This window comes from Cervus elaphus, chromosome 20 (genome assembly GCF_910594005.1).
Source record: "Cervus elaphus chromosome 20, mCerEla1.1, whole genome shotgun sequence".
Taxonomy (NCBI): domain Eukaryota; kingdom Metazoa; phylum Chordata; class Mammalia; order Artiodactyla; family Cervidae; genus Cervus; species Cervus elaphus.
Window position 1 is genome coordinate 123773921 of NC_057834.1, and position 25349 is coordinate 123799269.

The following is a 25349-nucleotide window of genomic DNA, read 5'->3' on the forward strand; positions in this document are numbered from 1 at the left end:
AAATCGGGGCTGTGTTAGAGGGTTGAGTCCAGCAGGCCTAGAATCAGGCCTGAACTGTTTTGTGAAAGTTCTTGCTTGGCACTGACCAGTGGTCCAGGAACGAAATATACCAATTAAAACAGTGTTGCTTTGCAACCACAAGTCTGGAGTTTCATGGCAGTTCGCACCAACTATCAGCATTGTTTATTGATAACAATGAGATTAATGATTTATACCTGATCTGACTGAGACCCCAAGAAGGCTGTGCTCCCGAGGCTGGTTAAAGAGCAGGAATATGCTTACACGATCAGCAGAACGTAAGACATCTCCACTGAGAATCCGTCTTGGGATCCCTGGCTCTGAGGTGGTCAGTGCACATGCTGGGGGTTCCTGATCCAGGATGGGAGGGTGCATCCTGGTCCTGACAGAAGGAGGGCCTGGAGCTCCTGCCTGGCCTTCCTGGACTCACTGCTGTGAGACACCATGGGCTCTGTGGATGCCCTCTCCTCCCTCTAACGGCAGATACAAAGTGGGAAGAGCTCTGTGCAGGTTAGTAGAGGGCTGAGTTCTAGTCTTAGATTTGTCATTTTAATATGAGCTGAGCCATACATGTTCCTTTCCATGTTTCTATACTTCTCAGTGATATGATAATCAAAGCAAGATACTGAATATCAATGACTGAAGAATTTTCCACTGTACAGCAGAAAGTGGTTTTCAAATCATTATTACTACCATCAACATAGGAAGTGAGTGAGAATATAAGAGAATAAGAAACTTCAACTTAAAGAAACAATAGAGATGAGAGGTGCAGAGCTAGAAGCAGAGAGGTGTGTCATACAGGAAAACTGAAAATAAGTAGATATAGTAACAGCTTTGTGCTAGACACTGCTCTATTACATGTATTCATTCATCATTTAATTCTCCCAATAACTTTATGCAAAAGGAATGGCTATTTTGCCCATTTTAAAGATGAGATACCTCAGGCACAGAGAGGTTACTTAACTTGCCCAAGGTCACACAGCTAGTTCCTAGTAGAACCAGGAATTGTACCCAGGCAATATGGCTCCAGAGTCCATACTCTGAACTACCATGCTACACTTCAGAGAGGAGGAGAGTGGGAGGAATCTGGTGGAATGATGACCAGTGAATGAAAGAAAGAGTAGGAAGTCTGGGAACATAGATTTCTATTGAGCACCTTCTATATACCAGGGACTGTGGATAAAAAGATGAATAAGACTGTGGCTCATGTCCTTTAAAACCTATAGTCTGGTGAGGAAGATAGGTGTGAATCACATTATTTCAGAACAACATGTTAAATAATCACAGTCACGTATAGAAGGCTATAGGGACACAAAGAGTGAGCACCTCATCCAGCCCAGGCTGAAGGTGTCAAGGAAGGCTTGTCTGAGAAGGAAGAGTTGAAATGGGGAGAGCATGGTTCAGACTGAGGACAGCATGTGAGGGGAAAGAGCCTGAAGGCAAGTCAGAGGGATGTATTTGGGGAAGAGCAAGATGTTAGATACCACTAGAGCTCAATAAATAGCATTTCCCTTCCCCCTCCCTCTCTTGAGAAGAAATAAGGCCCCACACCTCCCTAGGAAAAGCCCGATAGATAGAACTTCTGGGAAGGAAGAACAATGGTGTTGGCGTTCTTGAAAAGTCACCTCAGCGAGCATCCCCTGCTGAGCTCCGGAGCTGGTTCTGTAAGAAGGGGCGTTACTCTATGCAGTGTTCTTCTAAAGGGAACTTATTTTTGTTTACCTCACATAGAGGTCAAACTGCTTCAAAAGCTGCTCATTTTCTTCACATAGAGCTTCCTTCTCCTGCTGCAACACAGACAGCTTCTTTGACAATTCCTGGTTGCTCTTGAGATGCTGAAAAACATTTAAAAAAATGAGGATACACTGGTGAAGAAAGGCGTGATGTTGAGAGAATGTAAACGGGCAAAGCCTCTCTGCTAAAAAAGGCTTACAGAAACCATAGCAGCTTCCTGTGATTTTTGCACCTCCAGAATTTCTGAAAGCTAGTAGCTCCTTTTCCTTACTTGTGATTCCTCAACCCTTCCAACAGTTGTGTAAGCCTATATAAAAAGTCTGAGAACTCTAAGGTGTGTGGGGTGGTTAGCTACATCTGATCAAGTTAATGAGCCCTAGAGGAGAAAATGGCCAACTCAGGGTTTGTTTACTGGAACAAGGCATACTCAGAGACTCAGGGCACTTCCTTCATGTAGGCAGCAGGTCAATATATCCAAAATCCAAATCCAAATTTCATCAAGTAGGTTGCAGAACTGCAAGCACAAGTTGACTTCATAGCCTTGCTAGATCTCTTATATGAAAAATAGTGTTTTATTTGGAAAACATGCAAATCTGAGAACTGGGAACAAGAACATCTGACAGGATCCCAATAACTTTGAGCACCCTGGGCCTCAAAACCCTACTGAGCCCCTCTTATCAGCATAAGCAGTCCTACTGTCTCAGGGCATTAGGCACCCTTGTCTCCAGGACTCTACTGACTCCACCTGGGGCATTTATCTGTGCAATGATGCCCATTGTTCTTAAGACCCACCCCTCCACTATCACCACCACTTCTCTTTGCCTCGAATCCTACAACAAGAGTCAGATCCCAGCACATCCCAGGGAAAAGGAGTTGAGTATAGTCACTGACCTAGGAGGACTGCCATACTGAAAGAATGGAAAGATTTTATGAAGTTAAATTGGCAGAAACCTGAGGAATATACATAGGACTGTATTCCTACTGTGTTTATACTAGGGAGAAAGGAACATAATGTTGAATAGGCTGAATTTATTGACCTGATGGATACACTTACAGAGATTCAGGGTTTAATGTGTTAATTTAAACATCTCAAGTGACTTTAATAGTTTGCTTGGTTGGTGGACTCAACAGTGACCAGGGTTAAATGATATTAAAACTCCATACTGGGTTCAGGATGGGGAACACATGTAAATCCATGGCTGATTCATGTCAATGTATGGCAAAAACCACTACAATATTGTAAAGTAATTAGCCTCCAACTAATAAAAATAAATGGAAAAATAAATAAATAAAACACCATGCTAAGTGAGAGGAAAGAATCCAGAGTCTTAAGTAGATAGGAAGTTTGGAGTAGATTTATCATAGGTGACCTGCTCATCCAACTCATCATGACCCTTGCATGACTCAGAAGACATTCCTTTCACAAAGGCTTTGCCAAATACACTGGTGAACATCAGATTCCTTGAAATGTTCCATAATGCTCTCCTATGAGGATGATGGTGGAAGATGCCAACATTGGAATTGAGCCCTGATTTTATGATGGGAGGTGATGCTACTGCAGAGTGTCAAAAGTCAAGCACAATGATTAATCCCCGATACAAGGTGGGCATTAGTACTGCTATTAGACAATAGGGCCAGAGATAAAACCAAATGGCTAGACTTGTAGCAATCATTGGTTGTAGTTAACTGATCACAGTGATTACAGAACTAAAATAGATGAACAGCCTATTAAAGTTTTACTTGAGTCGTATTTTTAAATAAATAAATGCACCTGGGTCTGGTGAACAGAGGTCCAATTTGAATGACAACACAGAGAGTAATGGCCCTTACTCAGTCCTCAGACCTGAATCAGTTCAGACCCAGGGTCCTTTTAGCCAGGTTTTCTTCAGGAAGTACCTTGTGTGTGACTCTGCCACAAGCATGTGATCTTCTCCCAAGCCCTTCCCAAAGAGATCTGTGGCCTTTTACCCAGGTGACAGGGCATTGGAGAAAGGGGATTATGTAGATTTGGGGGGAATTCCATACAGTCCAGTGGTTCTGCATCAGCACTAGCCCCATGGAGCCCAAAGTGCAACTGAGGTTCAGAATTCAGAGTGGAGACTTGAGGAAGGAGGGTGGAAAATGGAGTTTGAATCCACAGTGTCTTAGAGTGTGTCTGCAGAGACTCATTGGCTCAGTATAGGTTTCACGATGGGTCTAGTGGGTTTATAAAGCTCCTCAGGTTGTGAATTTCCCAGTTCTTGAGTGTGCAGTCAGCTTAGACAATATGGAAGAGCAGATACTTCTTGCTGGCTTTCCAACCTGAGGCATGAGGGCTATTGATGATAGAAAAGGCCAAGTTCTTAGAAAGCCTCTTCTGAGTCTAGAATCAAATTATACCACCTTTGTTCCTTCAGCCCATTTATCAAGCAACCATCAGGGTTGTATGGTTTCAGTGGTGCCCAAAGCAAGACAAAGAGCTGCGCTATGCCAGGCTGTGGTGCAGACTGCTCTGCCGTTGTGCTTTATGATCCAGCAGACCCAAATTTGCCCCAAGTTTCTGTGGCAGAGGAGGAAACAACACAGAGCCTCTGGAAACCTTTAGTTTAATCTTAGGATTTGGGAGGAGAGTCATCTCTTCTCTCAATCATCTCTCATGGTTGGCCACGAGACAGAAAGGGTTGAGTAACCTGAGCTGCCCTCCCTGAAACGAGGTGTTCTATTATCCACTGAGCATTGAGTTGGGCATGTGCAGTAGTACTCCGTCCTCAAACAGAACTGCTATGGGAAATACTGAGCAAGCTGCATGGGCAAGTGACACTTACCTCTGTGTATCACCACCTCTCTCAACCCAAACCTATGGCCTCAGGGGGAGTTATGTATTACCAGTTAGCCGAGAAAGATTAATTTGGGCCTGATGTACTTATGATTCTGTACAAAATATGGCAACCACTTGAAATAGGGCTGCTGAGGCCTGATAGCCCCAACTGAGGGGTGGTCCTTCAGACCAGTGGGAAGGGAAATCTCAGTGGGCAAAGTTTATGTTCACTTTGCCTGGAAAGAGAGACGTCCAGAGGCATGGACTGATGCTAACTCATGGAAAGTTTTTAATAGTTTGGCCAGATGATCAGGGATTTGGAAAGAATAATATTGGAAGACTGATGAAATGTGTCCTACTGGTGGAAGTGTTCTATGCCTGCACTCTCCAGCAGGGTGGTCACTAGCTACATGCGGCTACTGAGCACATGAAACGTGCCTAGTATGTCTCAGGAACTAAAATTTCAATTTAATTTAAATTTAGATAGCCACAGTGGCTAGTTGACACAATATTAGACAGCACAGCCTAGAGTGTGAACATATATGTGCCTCATGGGCTCTTCCACAGCAGAGGGCTTCCACAGAAGAGGTGGCCTTCAATAATCAAGTGGAAAAAAACAGTACATTCTATAGATGTCACTTAGCCTCTTTTTCTATCCTTTATGTGCTCACTCACTTGGGCTCATGTACAAAGTGGACAAGGGGTCACCAAGGCTAATCTACTCAACTTGCCAAAAGCAAAGATCAATGTTGAGCTACTGATATGGGACCATCTACTAGGCAGGGGGCCCAACAGTCACCGGATAGCAGGTTTATTATACTGGACCTCTTCCACCATGGAGAGAACAACAATGCGTCCTCAGTGAAAAAGACACTCATTTTAGACCTGGATTTTCTTTCTCTGTCCATAGTGCTTTTGCCAGGACTACCATCTGTGGGCTTTCCAAATTCTTTATTTCCTGTCATGATATACTACTACTCAACATAGTTCCTGAACAAGAAAATCATTTTAAAGTAAGGGAGGTGAAACAAAGTCTCAGTCATTGCTCTCATCATATATCCTACTATCCAGGAAAAAAAAAAAGAAACCTGCAAAACAGTGAAAAGACCTATGGAAGATGTAGGTATGATGCTGGCCAGGGGACAACATCTTTTTGAGGTTCTGTGTTGTCCTATAAGATGATGTCTAAACTTTCAGCCAGTGATTGATATATGCTGTGGTCTCTCTCAGAGGCAGAATATGGAAAAGAAACCAAGAGCTGGAATGGGAATGGCTTTTCAAACCTATATCCCAAAACATGTTTATCGGTAGTTAATTTATTGTATTATTGGTAGTTAATTTATAATTAAGTTTTAAAGTTAGTATATCCATGTGGATTGAGACTGAAGAAGTAGCAATTACATTATCCATAAATGACCACAGATGCTGCTGGGACTTTCAGAAGTTAAGTGAATCAATGAAACAGGAAGCAGAGCACCACCTTTCAAAGAATGACATAACTGTTGAAGATATGACAAAAACTGGTTGAAACTATTAGGGTCAAGATGGCAGAAGATATAATTTCCACTAGACCTTGAGCTTCATTATGTGCTCACTGTAATTAGGTAAGTGATACACCCACAGGTGCCAGACAGTTCCAAGGCCAATCATAAAAGGCCCAAAAGTAGTCAGTGGGTATGGCCCAATTCTGCCCCTTCTCCAAAACAGTTGGACTAATCCTCCCATCATTAGCCTATGAAATTACTCAGTCCATAAAAACTAACTATGCCATATTTCTGGACTTCTTGCCTTCTGAGATGGTCCATCCTCTGTGGAGTGTGTTTCCTTCAGAGCCACTCTGGCCTTTTGAGTCGGACCACAATCTACCTATGGAATGTGTATCTCTCTAAATAAATCCACTTCTTACCTATCACTTTGTCTCTCACTGAATTCATTCTGAGATAAGACAGAAGAACCTGAGCTTCATTAAGTCCTGAGAACAGGTGTGTGATCTCAATTAAGACAACGGGTTCAAGCCCCAATCTGAGTTGTGCCGCTTCATCGTCATTTGTATGAGCGACAGGGCATTCGACTCAGCGGAAGCATACTATTCTTCTTGTAGTTTATAAGGTTGAATATGGGTAAAAGGGTTTGGATGGAAGCTGCTTATACAAAGTAGACTGTGACATTGCTCACCAGGACCCTTACTTTTTCTAAGCTCTGCCCTGTGCTGCAAGATTGGAAGTCTGAAAATGACATTTTCTAAACTCCCTTGACAGCAGAGTTCCAGTTGGGTTTCTTCAAATCAGAGGCACTTGCACACAGTTTGGAAAGCATGGCGGAAAGCACAGGAGAGGCCACCATGCTCCTCTTGTGCTACTGTAAGCAGACAGGGTAGGGAGTCTCCAGAGAAAGAACCAAGCATGATTTCTTGACATAAGAGAAGACATTTTTGGCTTAATCCATTTTGTGATCTAAACCTGGCCACAATGCTTGTCCCTGAACAGGTCTCAGTAGTTAATGATTTTAAGGGAAGTGAAGAAGTGCAGGAAAAAGCAAAAGCAGTCAAGAAACAATAGTTCAGTGATCAATTAGCCCTAGTTCCTCCTCAAGGGAAATATATAGTAATCTGATACATGTCTTTGAGTTCGGCAGGAACTAAGGCCCCCACTTAGGGGGACAGAAGGATGATGTTGACCCTCATGACTTCTATCAACTAAAGCCTGGACTCTGGACCTTTGCCCCAATTCTATGCTGAATTCTCCTTTGCTCAAGCTCCTTTATGAATATGCAGGTATCCTTAGCTTAAAACTTCCCCAGTTTTGCTGTTTGAGGAGACACTGCTTTGGGAAAGATCCCTGGTGTTTTCACTTGCTGCAAATAGATCCTTTCTCCTGATCTATTGACTTGGCTGTGTCTCTTGGCTTGACATCCACCAAGAGGCAAATCCAGTTTCTGGTAACACTATCAGGTAGATCAAAGAGGGAAACTTTTGAAAGGGCTTTGGGAGAGTTCCTGCTAATCTACAAGGGTTGGTTTCCCTGTGGTTTCTGAACTTCTGGATTTATTGAAAGCTAGCAACAGTTCTTTCTGACCTACTCACCCCTACCTCTCCCTTCCAACAGTTTTGTAAGCATGTTATTCCCTGTGTTAAATTCCTTCTTGCCTGAAATATCTAGAGTAGATTCTGCTTCCCTGTCTGAATCCTAACTAAACTTAATGGGTAAAGTGCTAGGCACTCAAGAATTATTAGCTCTTATTAACTATTACTTAGGTCTAAGGGAATAGGAAAACTGAGAAGCATACCTATTTGTCTTCTTACCTCATCAGATTTTCTTTTTTCATTTTCCAGTTCTTTAAGTTGGGCCTTTTGTTGCTGAAGTTTGATTTGTTGCTGAGAACTGGTCATTTCCAGTAGATTCTCTTTTTCCTGTAAGATTTTCACTTGCTTCTGTAGCTCATTCATATTCTGATCTAGGAGTTTCCTTAAGGCAATTAATGTATATTAAATCACACTGTGAATTGCAAAGCTTTGCAAAAGAAACTCTTTGACCTAGAATTGTTAGACTGGGCACAGGGGAATTTTTTTGTTCAGTGAGATAAAGTAGCGGTCCGTAATGGGCCAACATCAAAGCAACCTCCTCTGTGATGGAAGCTTTTCTTAGTTTTCTCTTTCCTGAAAACCACCCTAAGAAGAAATAACTGTCCTTATTTCAATGAGAAGGGAACTCGCCAACAACCAACTCATTGGAAAAGACCCTGATGCTAGGAAAGATTGAAGGCAAAAAGGATAAGAGGGTGGCACGGGATGAGAAGGCTGAATAGCATCAGGGCTCTAATTCTGAATTCTATAGTCCTTGTGCTTGTCCACACTGCTTTATGAGTTGAATCCCTTCATCTCCTTGCTTTAATAAAGGGCTGTCAGTTACAAACACTTGATACTAATGCACATGTGTTAACACTGCTATAACGTTCTCCTTCACTCTTAAGAAAAAGTCCAAATTCTTTTTTGGACTTGTGGGATCTTAGTTCTCCAACCAGGGATTGAACCTGGGTCCTTGGCAGTGAAAGCATGGAGTTCTAACCACTGGACCACCAGGGAATTCCCCCAAATTTTTTAATATGACTTGTGAGCTAACTTACCTTTCTAGCTCCATTTTCTTGCCACTTCCTCTACCCCCAAACATTTTGTTCCAGGCAAAACGAAAATTTTTCACTTCTCCAAACAAGTCATCCTCCACATTTATTAATCCCCTGCAACTCCAGCCTTGTCCCTATCCTCTTCCAGGTCTTCCTTTAACTGGTATTTTCTACTTAGCCTTCCCGTAACAACTACTTTACTCTCAACTTGCATAGTTTTCTTTGAGGAAGGCTTTCTTGAGCTTCCTGGACCTAACTAGGTGTCCCTGCTGTGTGTTACCTGAGCATACTAAATCTCCCTTAGTATAACCCTTCTCATACTTCGTTATAGTTGCAAAGTCTTAACGTGTCAGGATGGTGGTGGTGGTGGTTAAGTCACTGAGATGTGTCCGACTCTCTGTGACCCCACGACTGCAGCCCACCAGGCTCCTCTGTCAGTGGGATTTCCCAGGCAAGACTGCAGTGGGCTGCCGTTTCTCCGTGGGATCTTCCTGACCTAGGGATCTAACTCACGTCTCCTGCATTGGCAGGTGGATCCTTTACTGTTGAGCCACCAGGGAAGCCCCATGTGTCGGGATGTTAATTACAAAATATTTTATATCAGCAAAAAGTCTAAAAACATTTTATACAAATTATGATATGGCTATGTAACAAAATGCTATATGATTATTTAATATTATGAAACCATAAATCCATAACAGAAAAATAGATGGAAAAGCACAATATTTGGATATTAAACATATTTCTATTTAAACAGTAGGTGTCAAAGATAAATTTTAAAATTACTGTAAACTACATGTATTTTACAGGGCTTCCCAGGTGGCATAGCAGTAAAAAAAAATCCACCTACCTACCAATGCAGGAGACCTAAGAGAGGAAGGTTTAATCCCTGGGTCGAGAAGATTCCCTGGAGTAGGAAATGGCAACCCACTCCAGTATTCTTGCCTGGAAAATTCCATGGACAGGGGAGCTGGGCGGGCTACAGTTCACATGGTTGCAAAGAATCAGACACGACTGAGCGAGTGAGGACACACACCTGTGGCAAACTTCCTCGGGTTCTCTTGAACCTGGAGCTGATCGTGTTATTTGTCCCTTGACTTAGAAGTTTGTTTACCATTCATTATTTTTGTTTTCCCTCATTGTATGTTTGTCCTAGGGCTTTCTCTAACTTTGTGAGCAGTGCTTTAAAAGGTGTGCCTATTGTAGTTTATTCAGGAACTAGCTGTATTAAAACAGGAGAAGGGTGTCATCTTGGTAGAAGCAGCAGTGAGACAAGTATTTTTCTATCGGACCTGAGTGAATCCATTATTCACTCAAACAGTCATTTATTCGCTCACTCAAACAGTCATTTATTTACAACATATTTGCTAAGCACCTACTGAGTGTCAGGCTCTATGCTAGAGGTTTCTTTTCTCTTTGAAATGTGCTGAGAAGCAGCATGTGGGATCTTTGTTCCCAGACCAGGGATCTAACCTGCGACCCCTGCAGTGGAAGCATGGAGTCTTAACTGTTGTTACCTCCAGGGAAGTCTTATACTAGAGGTTTCAATTAGAGCTGAAAGTAAAGCTTCTGAGCTTAACAATTTATGTGAATGGCTATATATCTTTTCAGTAGTTAAAACTACTAAGTAGCTTCTTAAGACACATGTTCTGAATGCCACAGAAGTGCCAATATTTATATTGTCTAAATTTTAAAGTTTTACTAATCTTTATCAATTTTGCCAGCTACATTTTTTATGGAGTAGTAACATACATATGACAATATGCCCATGACTTGAAGTTTAGGGTATATAAGATCATTTTAGTAAGAATCCTAATAATAATCAAAACCCTTCTAGAAAAAAACATGACAGCTCTTAACTACTATCAGCATGTGAATGATTAAGATGCCTATGAAGTACTCGGATCTTCTTTAAAGAAAATCAGCTGATAAATACAAAATAGCAACCGCATTCTACTCTGCATTTTGCGCCAATCGTGTTAAGAGTTAGAAAAGCAGATCCCAGGGGATCATATTTCATAGGTAATCCATTCATTCAAGAAGATTTGCTGGTGTACCAAGCATGTTCCAGAACAAGAAATAATCCCTGCCCTTGAGAATTCCACACTCTAGTATGAAAGGCAAGCAAGAAAATAAACAATCAGAATATAGTGATACATATATATATACACACACACACAATACACATATACATATATATCACCACGTATAGATGTGGGGCTTCCCAGGTGGTGCTAGTAGCAAAGAACCCACCTACCAAAGCAGCAGATATAAGAGATGCAGGTTCAACCCCTGGGTTGGGAAGATGCCCTGGAGGAGGGCATGGCAACCCACTCCAGTATTCTTGCCTAGAGAATCCCATGGACAGAGAAGCCTGGCAGGCTACAGTCCATAGGGTCACAAAGAGTCGGACACAATTGAAGCCATTTAGCACGTACATACACACACATATATATATACATATATATATATGCAGTTTTGTAATTGAGTTTACTTCAGTGGGGACACAGAGGAAATGCAGTGGTAAACTGACACTGCTCGTAAACTCAGGGGTGGTTAGCCCACAGAAAAATGACGTCTTTGCTCCTCTTACCTCTTCTGTTGTTCTTCCTGATACTGTTGCTTTATTTTAGCTTCATTTTCTATTGCTTCTTTTATCCTTTCCTCTAATTGCTTCTTCTCCAAAATACAAGCGTCTGTCAGATTGACTTTATGAGCATGTTCTAACTTCTCCTGCAGATCCAAAATCTTAAGTGAAAAGAATTTACAAATAAAACTTTAAGTGTGACTTATTTTCCAATTAGGGAAATACCATATAGATAGCAAACAATAGTACCAACATAAAAATCTCATCTGAAGAGTATGACTAGATTTAATTTTTAAATTAAATTACTTAATTGTTGCAATATGCAATAGGTTCACATGATTTAGTTTGTGTGGGTAAACTAAGCTACAAAATCTCCTTTCCAATCTTATATTGTCTTCTTTCCAGTTTTCCTCCACCAAATAGGTAATCACTGGTATTAGTTTCTTGTCCACCCTTTTAGAGGTTGATTTATGTTTATATAAACAAATACTGGGGCTTCCCAGGTGACTCAGTGGTAAAGAATCTGCCTGCAATGCAGGAGACACAGGAGACTTGGGTTCGATCCCTGGGTTGGGAAGATCCCCTGGAAGAGGAAATGGTAACCCACTCCAGTATTTTTGCCTGGAAAATCCCATGGACAGAAGAACCAAGAGGGCTACAGTCCATGGAATTGCAAAGAGTCGGACATGACTGAAGTGACTGAGCACGCATGATGCCTCCTGACACACGTGCGCAGCAGAATGCAGCAGAATTCCCCTACTTTTTATGCCTAGTAGTAGAAGTGTTGGGTCGGTTAAAGTTATATATACAACTTTAACTTAACTAGATACTAATGCCAAATTGCTTTCTGAAGTGTCTATACTAGTTTACTCTTCCAACTGCGGTCAGAATGTGTGATCCTGTTGCACAAAATCCAGTACCAATATTTATATTGTCTAAATTTCAAAATTTTACTAATCTTTATCAATTTTGCCAGTTACTTTTTTAATGGAGTAATAACAGACATATGACAATATGCCCATAACTTGCACATACTCAGTGAAGTTTTACTTACATAACCACCACCTTAGACCAAGATAAAGAATCCTTCCAGCACCATAGACGATTTCCTCATGTTCCCCTCATAAGGATATCCACTATTCTATCACCATAGCTTAGTTTTGTCTATTCTTAAACCTCATATAAATGAAATTACATAGTATGAACTCTTTTGTGCTGGCTTCTTTAGCTCAACATTGAGTTTTTGAGTTTAAGACAGATTGCTATCATCTAATTTTGATGTTTGCTTTATGTGGTTTGATGAAATGATTTATTTTTTACATGAGATTTGACTCTCAGACAAACCCACCAAGAAATTGTGCAAGTGTTACATACTTCTGCCACCTGGTGTTAGGCAGGCTAAAATGCAGGGGTAACATTTCAAAAGGGTTCATTTCTTAACACCTATCCCTCCAAAAATTACAAACTAAAAATCATAGACAATCCAAGTGACAGGAGACTAAGTCCTTTACAATTTGAAAGTATACAATGAAAGTAATTTCATCTCAGATTTACTGGAACCGTAGGAACTGGTGACATCAAAAGAGGAAAGCATGGGAGAGTAAAAAAAACCCCTAGAATTTTATCATTTGCACTGTATCTATTTCTTAAAATCCTCAGGGAAACAGAATTTCAGTAGTAGTATCCAGGGCATGATATTTATTAAGTGTGAGGATAATTACCTTGTTCTCTGCATCAGCAACTTTAGATTTCTCCTGAGCCAGCATTTCCTGTAGGTTGTTCTGTGATTTAATGCTCTGAGCCTGTTTAAGTACTTCCAGCTCCAGTTCCCTGATTTTCTGCTGACAGTGCTTCCACTCAGCCGTGAGTGAACAGCACATCTTTGAGCTGTCTAATAACTTTTCCTGGGCCTGCTTGAGTTCAATTTTGATCTAGAGGTGGGTAATAAAGACAAGTGACAAAAATAAGCACGGGATGAATGTGAATGTGAGCCAAAATAAGCAGCTTTCAAAGAAGTGTAGTCTCCCCCAAGAGCTGACAAATACCAATGTCATGTGGCTGGTTACCTCTCTGGAGCTTCTGGCAGCTTGACAAAGGAATTTTCCTAAGAGTTTCTATATATGCGTGGTCTAAATAGTTTCCATCCTCCCACCCCCCACCCCCAGTCTACTCCAAGCTGGCTTTCAATCCCACTGCTTCACGAAACTATTTTTGCTAAGGGCACTACTGACCTTCCCATTGCCAGAATTTAAGTCCCATGGGCAACTGACCTGTGAGTAGCAGTTCCTTCCTCCATCTCAGAAAGTTCTCCTCTCTTAGTCTGTGATACCCACCTCTCCTGGTTTTCATTTACCACTGCTGTTGCTTCTTGGTTTCTTTCGTAGACTATTCTAGTGAATTCAACTTCTGAATATTAGTGGACTGTTCTAGGCCTTCCCTGTAAGTGATGCATTCTCTCTCTAGATTCATTTTCATGATTTAAAAATACCACATTTACGCCAATATATGCCAAAGTGGAACACCTGGATTCTGCCCATATCTCCAAAACTGTCCTCTCAGTCTCCCTGATTTCAGTAAAGGATGCCACCACCCAAGCATTTGTTCAGGCTACTGACCTGAGAGCCACCCTCGAGCCTTCCTCTTCCACCGTCGTACGTCTGTTCAGCATGTGCTATCACTCCACCCCTACAACACACCTCGCGTCCATCTCTGTCATCTGTGTCACCACCTCTGCTAGATCATCATCATCTCCAGCCTGGACCACACCAATAGCACTGATTGCACCACCTCCATTTTTAGTCCCTTCTAATCTGTTATCCACACTGCAGCCAGTGTTCTTTTAAAAACAGAAGTTGAACTGTACTTCCTGAGTGGTATGTGCATGTGTGCTCATGCCCAGTCCTGTCTGACTCTTTGCAACCCCATGGACTGTAGCCCGCCAGGCTCCTCCACCCATGGGATTCTCCAGGCAAGAGTAGTGGAGTGGGTTGCCACTCCCTTCTCCAGGGGATCTTCCCAACCCAGAGATCGAACCCATGTCTCCTGCATTGCAGGCAGATTCTTTATTTCTGAGCCACTGGGGAAGCCTTCTGAGTGGTTCATTTCACAATAAAATGGTTTAAAAGCAACACATTTGCATTCTGGAGAGAGAATATGATATTTAGTATTCTAAAAACTGTGAATGAAGAGGATAGGGAAGAAGTGTATCCAAACAATCCTGGAATTCTAGACCTCTCTAGAAGGGCTTTTCTAAAAGTTTGAGATAAATGACTGTTTTCCTCTATATCACCCCTACTAGACTGTGAGCTCCTAAAAAGTAGGGACCTTTCTTAATCCATTTTTATGTCACTTTTTAAATAAGGTCATTGATCCTGCCACATGAGGGGTGGCAAGCTTTATATATAAAGAGCCAGACAGTAAATATTTTAGCCTCTGTGGGCCACATGGTCTCTTGTCAGAACTACTTACATTTGCTGTTGCAATGCAAAGGCAGCCATCAATAATATGTGAAAGAACAGGTATGGCTGTGTGCCAATAAAACTTTATTTACAGAAATAAAAGGCAAGTCAAATCCTGCCTATGGATTTTACCTATAGGCCAAAGTTTGCTGACCCCTGCACCAGGGGATAAGAATTGCGTCAATTTTGCCTATCATTAAATCTTCAGTATTGACGAGATGGCCTGCCTTGTGTTAAGACTGATGCTCAATAAATATTTGTTGAATGTTGAACTCCAGAATCTTAAATAGGGGCTTACAGAAACTAGGTCCCTAATATATGTTTACAGAATTGAACCATAATTAAAAGGAAATACCATTTTACATGGTGGTTCAGTCTGAACATTTTGTAGTTCATAAAATTTAGATGAATCTGTGGGTGGCAGTTCTATACAGATCATTGTAAAATAAGCGAGTTTGGGGGATGTTCCTCTAACTTTTTGATACACTCACATCAAGAAGAACAACTTTTCTCTCTCATGGTTTGTACCTTGGGGCCATTGATATTTGATTCAACCAATAATAATGAATGCACCTAGGGGCTTCCCTGGAGGTCCAGTGGTTAAGACTTTGCCTTCCAATGCAGGGAGTACAGGTTTGATCTCTGGTCGAGGAGCTAAGATCCTACATGCCTTGGGGCCAAGAAACCAAAGGTAAAACAGAAGCAATACTGTAATAAATTCAATAAAGGCATTTTAAATGGTCCACATAAAAATAATCTTTTAAAAAATGAATGCACCTACTAGGAATAAATATGTCCAGAGAGAGAACCAGGGAAGTGCTACCAGAGATTTGGTTCAGGTCATCGAAATTATTAAGTGCTAAATGTCCTAGGTAATGATTTAAAAAAACTTAAAAGTTTTTCACATTTACAGCACACACCTTTTAGCAGCAGAGAAACAACTGAAGTGTGCATCTACTTGGTAAAGAGAAGTTGAAGGATGGAGTTACCAGATCGCTGACGCTGTCTACCCATCTGGGGACTCAATCATAAATTACCAAGTTGCAGAAGTTAGATTCCTTCATTCCTGGGGTCAGTTGAGCAATTGAGACCCTTAAATGAAGGATACCCCCACTTGAATTACCTTAATGCTTTCTTCCTGAAGTAAACTATTATGTTGCTTTAAGTCAGAGTTCTTTCCTCGCTCATATCGAAGCTCTTTTTCTGCTGAGCTGCATAGAGTCTGGAGCCGGTGCAAATTCTGGTGAAGTTGTTGTACCTCCTCTTGCTGGTATTTCAGTTTTTCTCCAGATGATGGATACTAAAAGAAATGTTTTACCAGGGAAACATGGACAATTTGAAAGAATGTTGGTAAAACATGGGTTCCAGCTGTCAGAATGTGATTAGTCACGAGTAAATGTTTTTGGAGTTAGCTTCACTATAATCAATTATTCTTTTTACATGCGTGGCTAGTTGTACGTGTTCATATAATTTAACTCAGAGTGAAAATATTGAAGAAGTTATGTGAACAAAAGCAATTAAGAAAATTAAATTTCTTATTTTTCACATTAATGAAGGGTAACAGAAGTGTGGACAGTTTTAGAGCAAAACATGCTTTAAACGGGGAGTACAGGGCTTCCCTGGTGGCTCAGAAGTAAAGAATCTGCCTGCCACTGCAGGAGACACAGGTTCGACCTCTGCTCTGAGAAGATCCCACATGCCTGGAGCAACTATTGAGCCTGTGCTCTAGAACCCAGGAGCCACGACTAGTGAAGCCCACACACCCTAGAGCCCGTGTTCCTCAACAAGAGAAGCCACTGCATGAGAAACCCGCACACCACGACTAGAGTGTATCCCCTACTTGCCACAACCAGAGAAAAGCCCTCACAGCAACGAAGACCCAACACAGTCAAAAATAAAGAAATAAATAAAATTCTAAAAATACAAACTATCAATACATGAAGGAGTGTGAACGTGTGTGTGGAAGCTATGTGCCTGTGTGCACGTACATGTGCACACGTTTGCTTGTGTGTAGTGTCTGCTGGTAAAGGGAAAGAGGATGTTTAGCAAGAGATACTAAATTCCTAGGCTTCCTTATCGCTTTCCTTTTACTCCATGATGATTCCCCTTCAGCTACTTTTGAACAACACACTCTCCTGCCAGGCCTCTCTGGCACAATAAAACTCGTGACCAAAGGAGGAATTATTTAGATTTTTCTAAAAGGTAGGCACATATAGGTGTGCTGAGTAGATAAAGAATTCGACCTTATTCAGTTCAATTGATAAGATACTAACTGTTTCCTGAGTCCTGGTCCAGTGTGTTTCCTGTTCAAGACTTTCTGATAAGGTCACATCATTATTCTAGTTTATCTTGCTATAACAGAATTGCCACAGTGAATTCCCCAAGTCCTTGTTAGCCTTTTGGTTCTGGTCTTGGGTTAGTCAAAAAGGCAATCTGGATCCAACTTGTTTGTCTTAGAGCTGCAAGTGTCTAAGATCCCTAGTTAGCTTGCTATGGATAAATGCACTGTTATCTAAACATGGTCAAGTGATGTTTATTCATCGTTACAGAAGAATAACTGATGGACATTCTAATTTTATCTAGTAGTCTAGAAGATTTGGTTTAATGTAAATGTATCCCCACGACTCAGATCTATTCTAGGGGAGTATTACATTAAAGTTTTGAACAGGGCAAGCCTAAGGGTCAATTCCAGATAAATTCACCACAATAATCTAAGAGAGGGGTTTCCTTGGTGGCTCAGATGGTACAGAATCTGCCGGCAATGCAGGAGACCTGGGTCGAACCTTGGGTCGGGAAGTTCCCCTGGAAAAGGGAATGGCTAACCACTCCAGTATTCTTTTTTTTTTCATTCCAATATTATTGCCTGAAAAATTCCATGGACAGAGGAGCCTGACAGGCTACAGTCCACGGGATCGAAAAGAGTCAGACATGACTGAGTGACTAACACTTTTATTTTCAATCTAAGACAGACACCTTGGGAAGGCTTTTGGGAGCAAGCTTGCCAGCCTTCCTTAGAAAATTAGCTTGACGTGAGAACTATATGCTTTCTGTGAGTCTGTCAGCAAGAGGAAGCAGATGACAAAACAGTTAAAAGGTCAGGCTGTAATGGAGACAGACCCAGGTTCCACCACAAAGTGTCATACTAGGCCAATTATTTAACCTCTCTAAAGCCTCAGTTTCTTCATCTATATAGTGGCAACAATAATATTCCTGCCTCATTGTATTGCTTAATACACACAGAGTATTAAGTAAAGTGCCTAGGGCATAGTGAAAAATGCGAAACTACATATTAAATCTACAAAATTAAGACAATTAACAGTGGTTCAAATGTGTTTCAAGAATAGTGGGAAAGTAATATCTAGAACTCAGCTATTGCAACCTCACCTGGAATAGTGTTGAACAACAGAAATTAAGCCCTAAAGGTCATTAGCAGCCACAAATGATGTCACAAAAGATATATGAGCAATACAGCTCACATACTTACTCATAATAGAAACGCTCACAATTTTTTTTTACTATGTATTTGCCATTTATAAGGATTCTTTAAAGTTTAGGTGTTTATAGCTACCTAAATTTGCATGTTATGAGATTAATAAACTACAGCACACAGGGAAAGTAGCAAAGTACCAGCACCATAATCTTGCAACATCAGTGAAGTCTAAAAACCACACACACACACACACACACACACACAAGAACTAAAAAGTAGAACAATCTATAGCTATCATATGCTCAAAGAGCTACATACACAGAAAGAGGTTCTGAAATTATCACTGCACAGTGCACTGTAGACAAAAATCTGACTAAAATATATTTTCTGGGACTTTACCGGTAGTTCAGTGTATAAGACTCCATGCTCCCAATACAGGGGGCCCAGATTCGATCCCTGGTTGAGGAACTAAGATTCCACATATTGCAACTAGAGAGGCTGCATGCTGCAATGAAGACCCGTGCAGGCAAACAAACAAAAGTAATTTTAAAAATGGTAAATATTAAAAATGTATTTTCTTCCTTGCTTGCTTAAAGAAGTAAATAAAATATTATGTGCGTGAATGTTTTGGGAAATGTGAATCTTAAAACACAAATATGTTATTTTTTTCCCACGAGGCCCATATCTACCTCATTTACTATTGTATGTACCTTAACATGGGGCCTGGCACATCACAGATACTCAGTTAATACTGGTTGAATAAATGAATGAGAAAAACGTATACTTCTTTCAATACCAGATTCACTGTTATGGAAGAAAATTACTGTTTCTGTGGCTATACAGTATATAGATTTCTTCATTCACAAAATGGCTATTTCCCCAGATTTCTCATAGAATTCTTATACATTTAATAGTTTTTCACACACACCCCCACCAAGTATTGAGAAAAGATTCTTCAAGTAATGGGAAAGGGTAAATTAGAGAAAATTAATAAATTACACTTCATGGCAAACAGATGGGGAAACAATGGAAACAGTGACAGACTTTATTTTTTGGGGGGCCCCAAAATCACTGCAGATGATGACTGCAGCCATGAAATTAAAAGACTCTTGCTCCTTGGAGGAAAAGCTATGACAAACCTAGACAGCGTATTAAAAAGCAGAGACATTACTTTACTGACAAAGGTCCGTCTAGTCAAAGCTATAGTTTTTCCAGTAGTCATGTAAGGATGTGAGAGTTGGACCATAGAGAAGGCTGAGCGCTGAAGAATTGATGCTTTTGAACTGTGGTGTTGGAGAAGACTCTTGAGCGTCCCTTGGACTGCAAGGAGATCCAACCAATGAATCCTAAAGGAAATCAATCATGAATATTCATTGTAAGGACTGATGCTGAAGCTGAAACTCCAATACTTTGGCCATCTGATGCGAAAAACTGACTCCTTGGAAAAGACCCTGATGCTGGGAAAGACTGAAGGCGGGAGGAGAAGGGGGCGACAGAGGATAAGATGGTTGGATGGCCTCACCTACTCAATGGACATGAGTTTGAGCAAGCTCTGGGAGTTGGTGATGGACAGGGAAGCCTGGTGTGCTGCAGTCCACGGCGTCGCAAAGAGTCAGACACAACTGAACTGAACTGAATAAATTAACCAAGGTGTTAGTTCTCATATTCTAGATTTTATTATTCTAAAAGTTCACTGATCATTTTAAGCTCATAAGTAAACTTTAATCATCTTTGTGACCACAGTGTTCAGCCTCCACTCAAGCCTCCTACACTGGCCCACTGTCCAATAAAAGGCTCGTCTGGGTATGAAAATTCAACTTCTTTTTGACTCTGTGATGTCATACTTCCTTGTGGTCTTCTGAACAAATCCAGTGACTTCCTTCTCATTCAAAGGTATCTGAATCTCCTTCTCAGGTATATATTTTCCTGGTTTACGATGATTTGACTGTTTTTCACTCTATAGCCAAACCTCTTTTCAAGTATGTTTTTGACTTCTTTTATTAATACGCTTCCTTGTTTTCTTGGACGTCCCTGGTGGCTCAGACAGTAAAGTGTCTGTCTACAAGGTGGGAGACCCAGGTTCAAGCCCTTGGGTGGGAAGATCTCCTTGAAAAGGAAATGGCAACCCACTCCAGTACTCTTGCCCGGGAAATCCCATGGACAGAGAAGCCTACAGTCCATGGGGTCACAAAGAGTCGGACACAACTGAGAGACTTCACTTTCTTTCTTTCTTGTTTTCTAAATGTATACTGAATCACTCCTCAAATGTATATTATCAGTTTTTTGAAGTTGGTTTACTTATAAGTTGGTTTACTTTTGAGATACTCCTTCTGTGGATCTCAAAATAATTCCTAGAAAGGTGTGTGTAGGGAAATCTTAATTTGTACAAGAGGGAATCAGTAGAACTGAGGTAAAAGAATTGAGATATAGCCACTCCTTTTATTTCTCCTGCAAGCAGACTGTTAATAAATAGCAACTGTTTATTGTTCCGTTGCTCAATCATGTCTGACTCTTTGCAACCCCATGGACTGCAGCATGCCAGGCTTCCCTGTCCTTCACTATCTCCCAGAGTCTGCTCAAATTCATGTCCATTGAGTCGGTGATGCCATCCAACCATCTCATCCTCTGTCACCCCCTTCTCCTCCTGCCCTCAATCTTTCCCAGCATAAGGTCTTTTCCAATGAGTTGGCTCTTCACATCAGGCAGCCAATTATTGGAACTTCAGCTTCAGCATCAGTCTTTCCAATGAATATTCAGGGTTGGTTTCCTTTAGGATTTACTGGTTTGGTCTCCTTGCTGTTCAAAGGACTCTCAAGAGTCTTCTCTAGCACCACAGTTCGAAAGCGTCAATTCTTTGGCACTCAGCCTTCTTTATGGTCCAACTCTCACATCTGTGTATGACTACTGGAAAAACCATAGCTTTGGCTATATGGACCTTTGTTGGCAAAGTGATATGTCTACTTTTTAATACACTGTCTAGGTTTGTCTAGGTTTTCTTCCAAGGAGCAAGCATCTTTTGATTTCAGGGCTGCAGTCATCGCCCACAGTGACTTTGGAGCCTAAGAAAATAGTCTGTAACTGTTTTCATTGTTTCCCCATTTATTTGCCATGAAGTGATGGGACTGGATGCCATGATCTTAGTTTTTTGAATGTTGAGTTTTAAGCTAGCTTTTTCACTCTCCTCTTTAAATAGCTATAGCCATATTTCAAAGAATTTCAAGTCTGTGGCCTTTCCCCCACCAAAACAATGTATTTTGTATATCAAGCTAGGTACCAGGAACACAAAATGTGGCACAAATCCTGCTGTCCCCTATTCCACTTGCCTAGTGCCAACAATGACAATCAATCAGCATTCTTTCCTGCTGAGAAATGGTGGAGCCTAAGAACCCTTTATAATGAAATGCATCAATGAATGGGCTCAGCTGAGATTTTGATTGCTACTTTATTAACATTGGGGGCATGGTTATGATATTGCTCAACAGATATGTGTTAACAGTGATATTAAAAATTAAACCTCTATCCACAGCTGATCAGAGGAGATGGAGCCAGTCAGACCCCATGTTTATCACACCTACCTGGGCACTACTGTCTTCTGAGGTATCCCCAGAGCTCTGAGACTGAAGAAGGCTCTGATTCATAAGGCTCAGCTCTTCTCTGAGCCTCATAACTTCCTCAGGCTGCAAGGTCAACTGCTGTTCTTCGCCTCTCATTTCTTGGTTCTGCTGTGAGTCCTCCTCCTTCTGTCCCTCTCTTGGAAAAGTGCCCTCCTTTACTGCCTTCTCTGGAACTTCCTTCTGCTTATTTTCTCCTAGTTCGGGACTTAGCACAAATATAATAATAAAAAAACTATCAAAATGCTCCTTATAGTAGCAGAATATGGAGGAAAAATATGTACCAGTGAAGAAAGTGCTGCAAGCAAGATTTTTGACCTGAATTCTACAGCGGAGCAGTTGCCTTATGCTTGGAAATACACTTTTAAAACAAATCAGTCGTATCCTTTTTACTCATATTCAGGGAAACGACCCATCATAGGTTTTTGTCTACAGGTGTAGACAAATAACCAGTTTAGTGAATTTTTCACTTTTTCAACTTTTAGTATGGCACTGGGCAGATATAGCTTATAAAGATTTTTTTTTTAAATCACTCAATAAGCACCAGGCACTTTGGCAGGCATTAGGGCTACAATAGGACAAAATCCTGTCCCTAAGGAGCTTACAATTTAGTGAGAAATAAGGACAAGTTAACAAGTGATTATATTAAGCTGCTGCTGCTGCTGCTAAGTCACATCAGTTGTGTCCGACTCTGTGCGACCCCAGAGATGGCAGCCCACCAGGCTCTGCCGTCCCTGGGATTCTCCAGGCAAGAACACTGGAGTGGGTTGCCATTTCCTTCTCCAGTGCATGAAAGTGAAAACTGAAAGTGAAGTGTCTGACTCTTCGCGACCCCATGGACTGCAGCCTACCAGGCTCCTCCATCCATGGGATTTTCCAGGCAAGAGTACTGGAGTGGGTTGCCATTGCCTTCTCCTATATTAAGCCAGTAATAAGTAATTGGAGGCCTGATGGATGAGCTGGTACAGGCTAGGCAGATGTAAAGGTAGGGATGTGTGCATACTTGCCTGTGTGTATATATATGTTGAAGATGGGGGATGTTGGAAGACTTCATAAATAAGATAAGTAAAAGCCCAGAGGCAAAAGAGAGAGTGTGCTTTAGGAAGATTATTTGGAGTCTGTGTGTCAGGGAAGTCAGTTGAGAGATTGTTGTGATCTGCCTACTAACCAACAGTGACTAGAATAGGATGGTGAGGATGAAAAGGCAGAATGGGTCTTAGAGAGATATTTAGAAGATGATATTGATAAGATCTGTCATTTATTGGGTGTGGCAGGTGAGGGAGAAAAGGGAACAATGAGTGACACCTGGATTTCTGACAGGAACAAATGAGCAAGTGGATGGTAGCCCAAGAAGACAGAATGTAGGTATACACTGGAGAGATGCTTGGGGTGAAGATACAGATACAGAGGAATGTGAGCAGAAACCCTGGGATTAAATGAGCCAGGGAGAAGGAGGAAAGTAAGAGGAAGAGGATCAATCTAGATAGAAGCCTAAAGACTTGTGAGGAACAAGCAGAGGAAACGGGCCTGAAGAGCAAGCTCAGAAGCCAGAGTAGGGGGAGGAAAACCAAAAGGCTGTGAGCCACTGAAGCCAAGGGAGGGAACATACCTTCCATGGTTAGAGAGTGTGAATGAAAAGTGAACACAAACAAGTCCATTTTGTTTTTATTCCATTAATCTTAAGTTTGTTTCCAGTACCTCGGGGTCTAGCACAAGATGCTTCATAAGTTATAGCTGGTGCTCAAATTCTCTAAGAAGGCAATTTGGCAATGCAGATCAAGAGCCATAAACATGTTCGGATCTTTTGGCTGAATAACGGCATTCCATTGAATTTGCTGGTATAAAATAGTTGGCAAGAAGAAAAAAGCTGAATATATAATAATGCTCATGACCACAGTATTTAAAACAGTGATTAAGTGGAGACACAGAAATGGCTAAGATGATTAAAGATAAACCAACTTGAAAGTGGTATGTAGACTATTCATCAACATTAAATACTTATTAAAGTAAAATGGTGGAACAATGAATAATATATATGTATTGTGTGTAAACATCATACATATGGGAAAGGTATATACAGAAAAAAACTGGAAAAGAATACAGGAAAAATTGTATCTATGGAGTTTTTTTCCCTTTTAAAATTCATTTAATATTGTATGGAAAAGAATTAAATAATTTACCTTGAACTCAGCAGTTTTTTTAAAGGTAATATATTCAAATGATTAAAAACATGAGATAAAGAGTAAAGCGTTTTAAAAATAAATTTCTGATAAAATAATGATTCCTTCCATCCTCTGTAAACTCTTTTCTTTTTCTTACTCTTAAAGGAAGCTGAAGACTGGGAAAATGCAAACATATACCTAATATTTTCTAAAAATGGAAAGACTAACTTCTGCATTCAGGAAGATAAAGTAGACATACTTTTCCCTATTTTTCCCAACAAGTACAACTAAAAACTCTGGACATTATATCTAAAACAAATATAAGAAGACTCTGAAAAGTAGGAAGAAGTAGAATCAGCTAGGGAACTCAGGACTTGAAGAATGACATGTCTATGAGTTTCCTGGGTTTTATTGTAGCTGTGTATATTCAAGATTTAGTGCTAAAGAAGCTGGCAACCCAGACAACACCAAGAAGCATAGATGAAAGGCTTTTTACTCTGTACAGAGGGCCAGGAAACAGACATGCAAGCAAGAAAGAAAACTTTTGGACATTATCCACTTTACCCCAGCCAAATGTCATTAAAAAACAAAACAAAACAAAACTGTGGTTTACCTCACTCATGTCAGCAAAGGTCAAGATGGGAGCCCAAATTTCTACCTTCACCAGGTATAAGAAGGTACCTCAACTCCTCTGCTGGGGATAGGGTCAAAGGCCAGTGGGAAGCAGGGGTTTTCATCCCTTCCAGGTAGTACTAGACATGGGGAATATGGACTTCCACCCATACCTGGAAGTAAGGAGGTACCTTTCTGTCTATTGGGGTAGTTTCAGAGGAGGCCTAGTTGAGGATTAGGACTTTCACCACTGCCCTGCTCATGATATCATGGGGGCCAAGTAGAGAGCATGAACAGGACATCCCTCCCATCACAGTCACTGCAGTACAAGTATGGGCCTAGTGAGGAGCAGCAGTTTCTAGCATTACCAGCAGTAATGAGGAGTCCTTCTTTCCTTGGGTGTTCATGGAGGCTGAGTGGGGAACCTAGGCTTGTAACCTGGGGTAGTGATGAGACAATATACTCCTCCATGTCACCTGCCCCAGAGTGGCATCAGAAGAAGCCAGCTAAACAGAAGGTTAAATAAAACAAGATGTAGAGTTTTATAATATAATACCCAAAATATTCACATTTCATTCTAAAATTATTCATCATACCAAGAACCAGAAATCTCAACTTGAATGAGACAAGGCAACAATAGATGACAAACCAAGATATCAGGATTATTTAACAAATATTTTAAATCAGATCTCATAAAATAATCCAAAGAGCAATTATGAAGCATTTGAAACAAATGAAAAGGTAGAAAGTGTGAACAGAACTAGAAAGTCTCAGTAAAGAAATAGAAGATATAGGAAAAAAACAAAATGGAAATTTAAAAC

General features: G+C 40.9%; 1 protein-coding gene across 6 annotated transcripts in view; it reads right to left on the reverse strand.

The window, feature by feature from the left end:
• CCDC30 (coiled-coil domain containing 30) overlaps nt 1–25349 on the reverse strand; it is a 116224-nt gene that overhangs the window by 16446 nt on the left and 74429 nt on the right. For 5 of the 6 annotated variants that reach the window (XM_043878448.1, XM_043878449.1, XM_043878447.1 and 2 more), the window contains exons 10-14: nt 15837–16013; nt 12977–13186; nt 11262–11416; nt 7851–8013; nt 1741–1853 (exon numbers count right to left, since the gene is read on the reverse strand). In XM_043878448.1, the coding sequence (XP_043734383.1) occupies nt 1741–1853; nt 7851–8013; nt 11262–11416; nt 12977–13186; nt 15837–16013 (818 nt within the window). Of the gene's footprint in view, nt 1–1740; nt 1854–7850; nt 8014–11261; nt 11417–12976; nt 13187–15836; nt 16014–21718; nt 21963–25349 lie in introns of all 6 variants that reach the window. The other variant, XM_043878452.1, reaches the window with a different exon arrangement.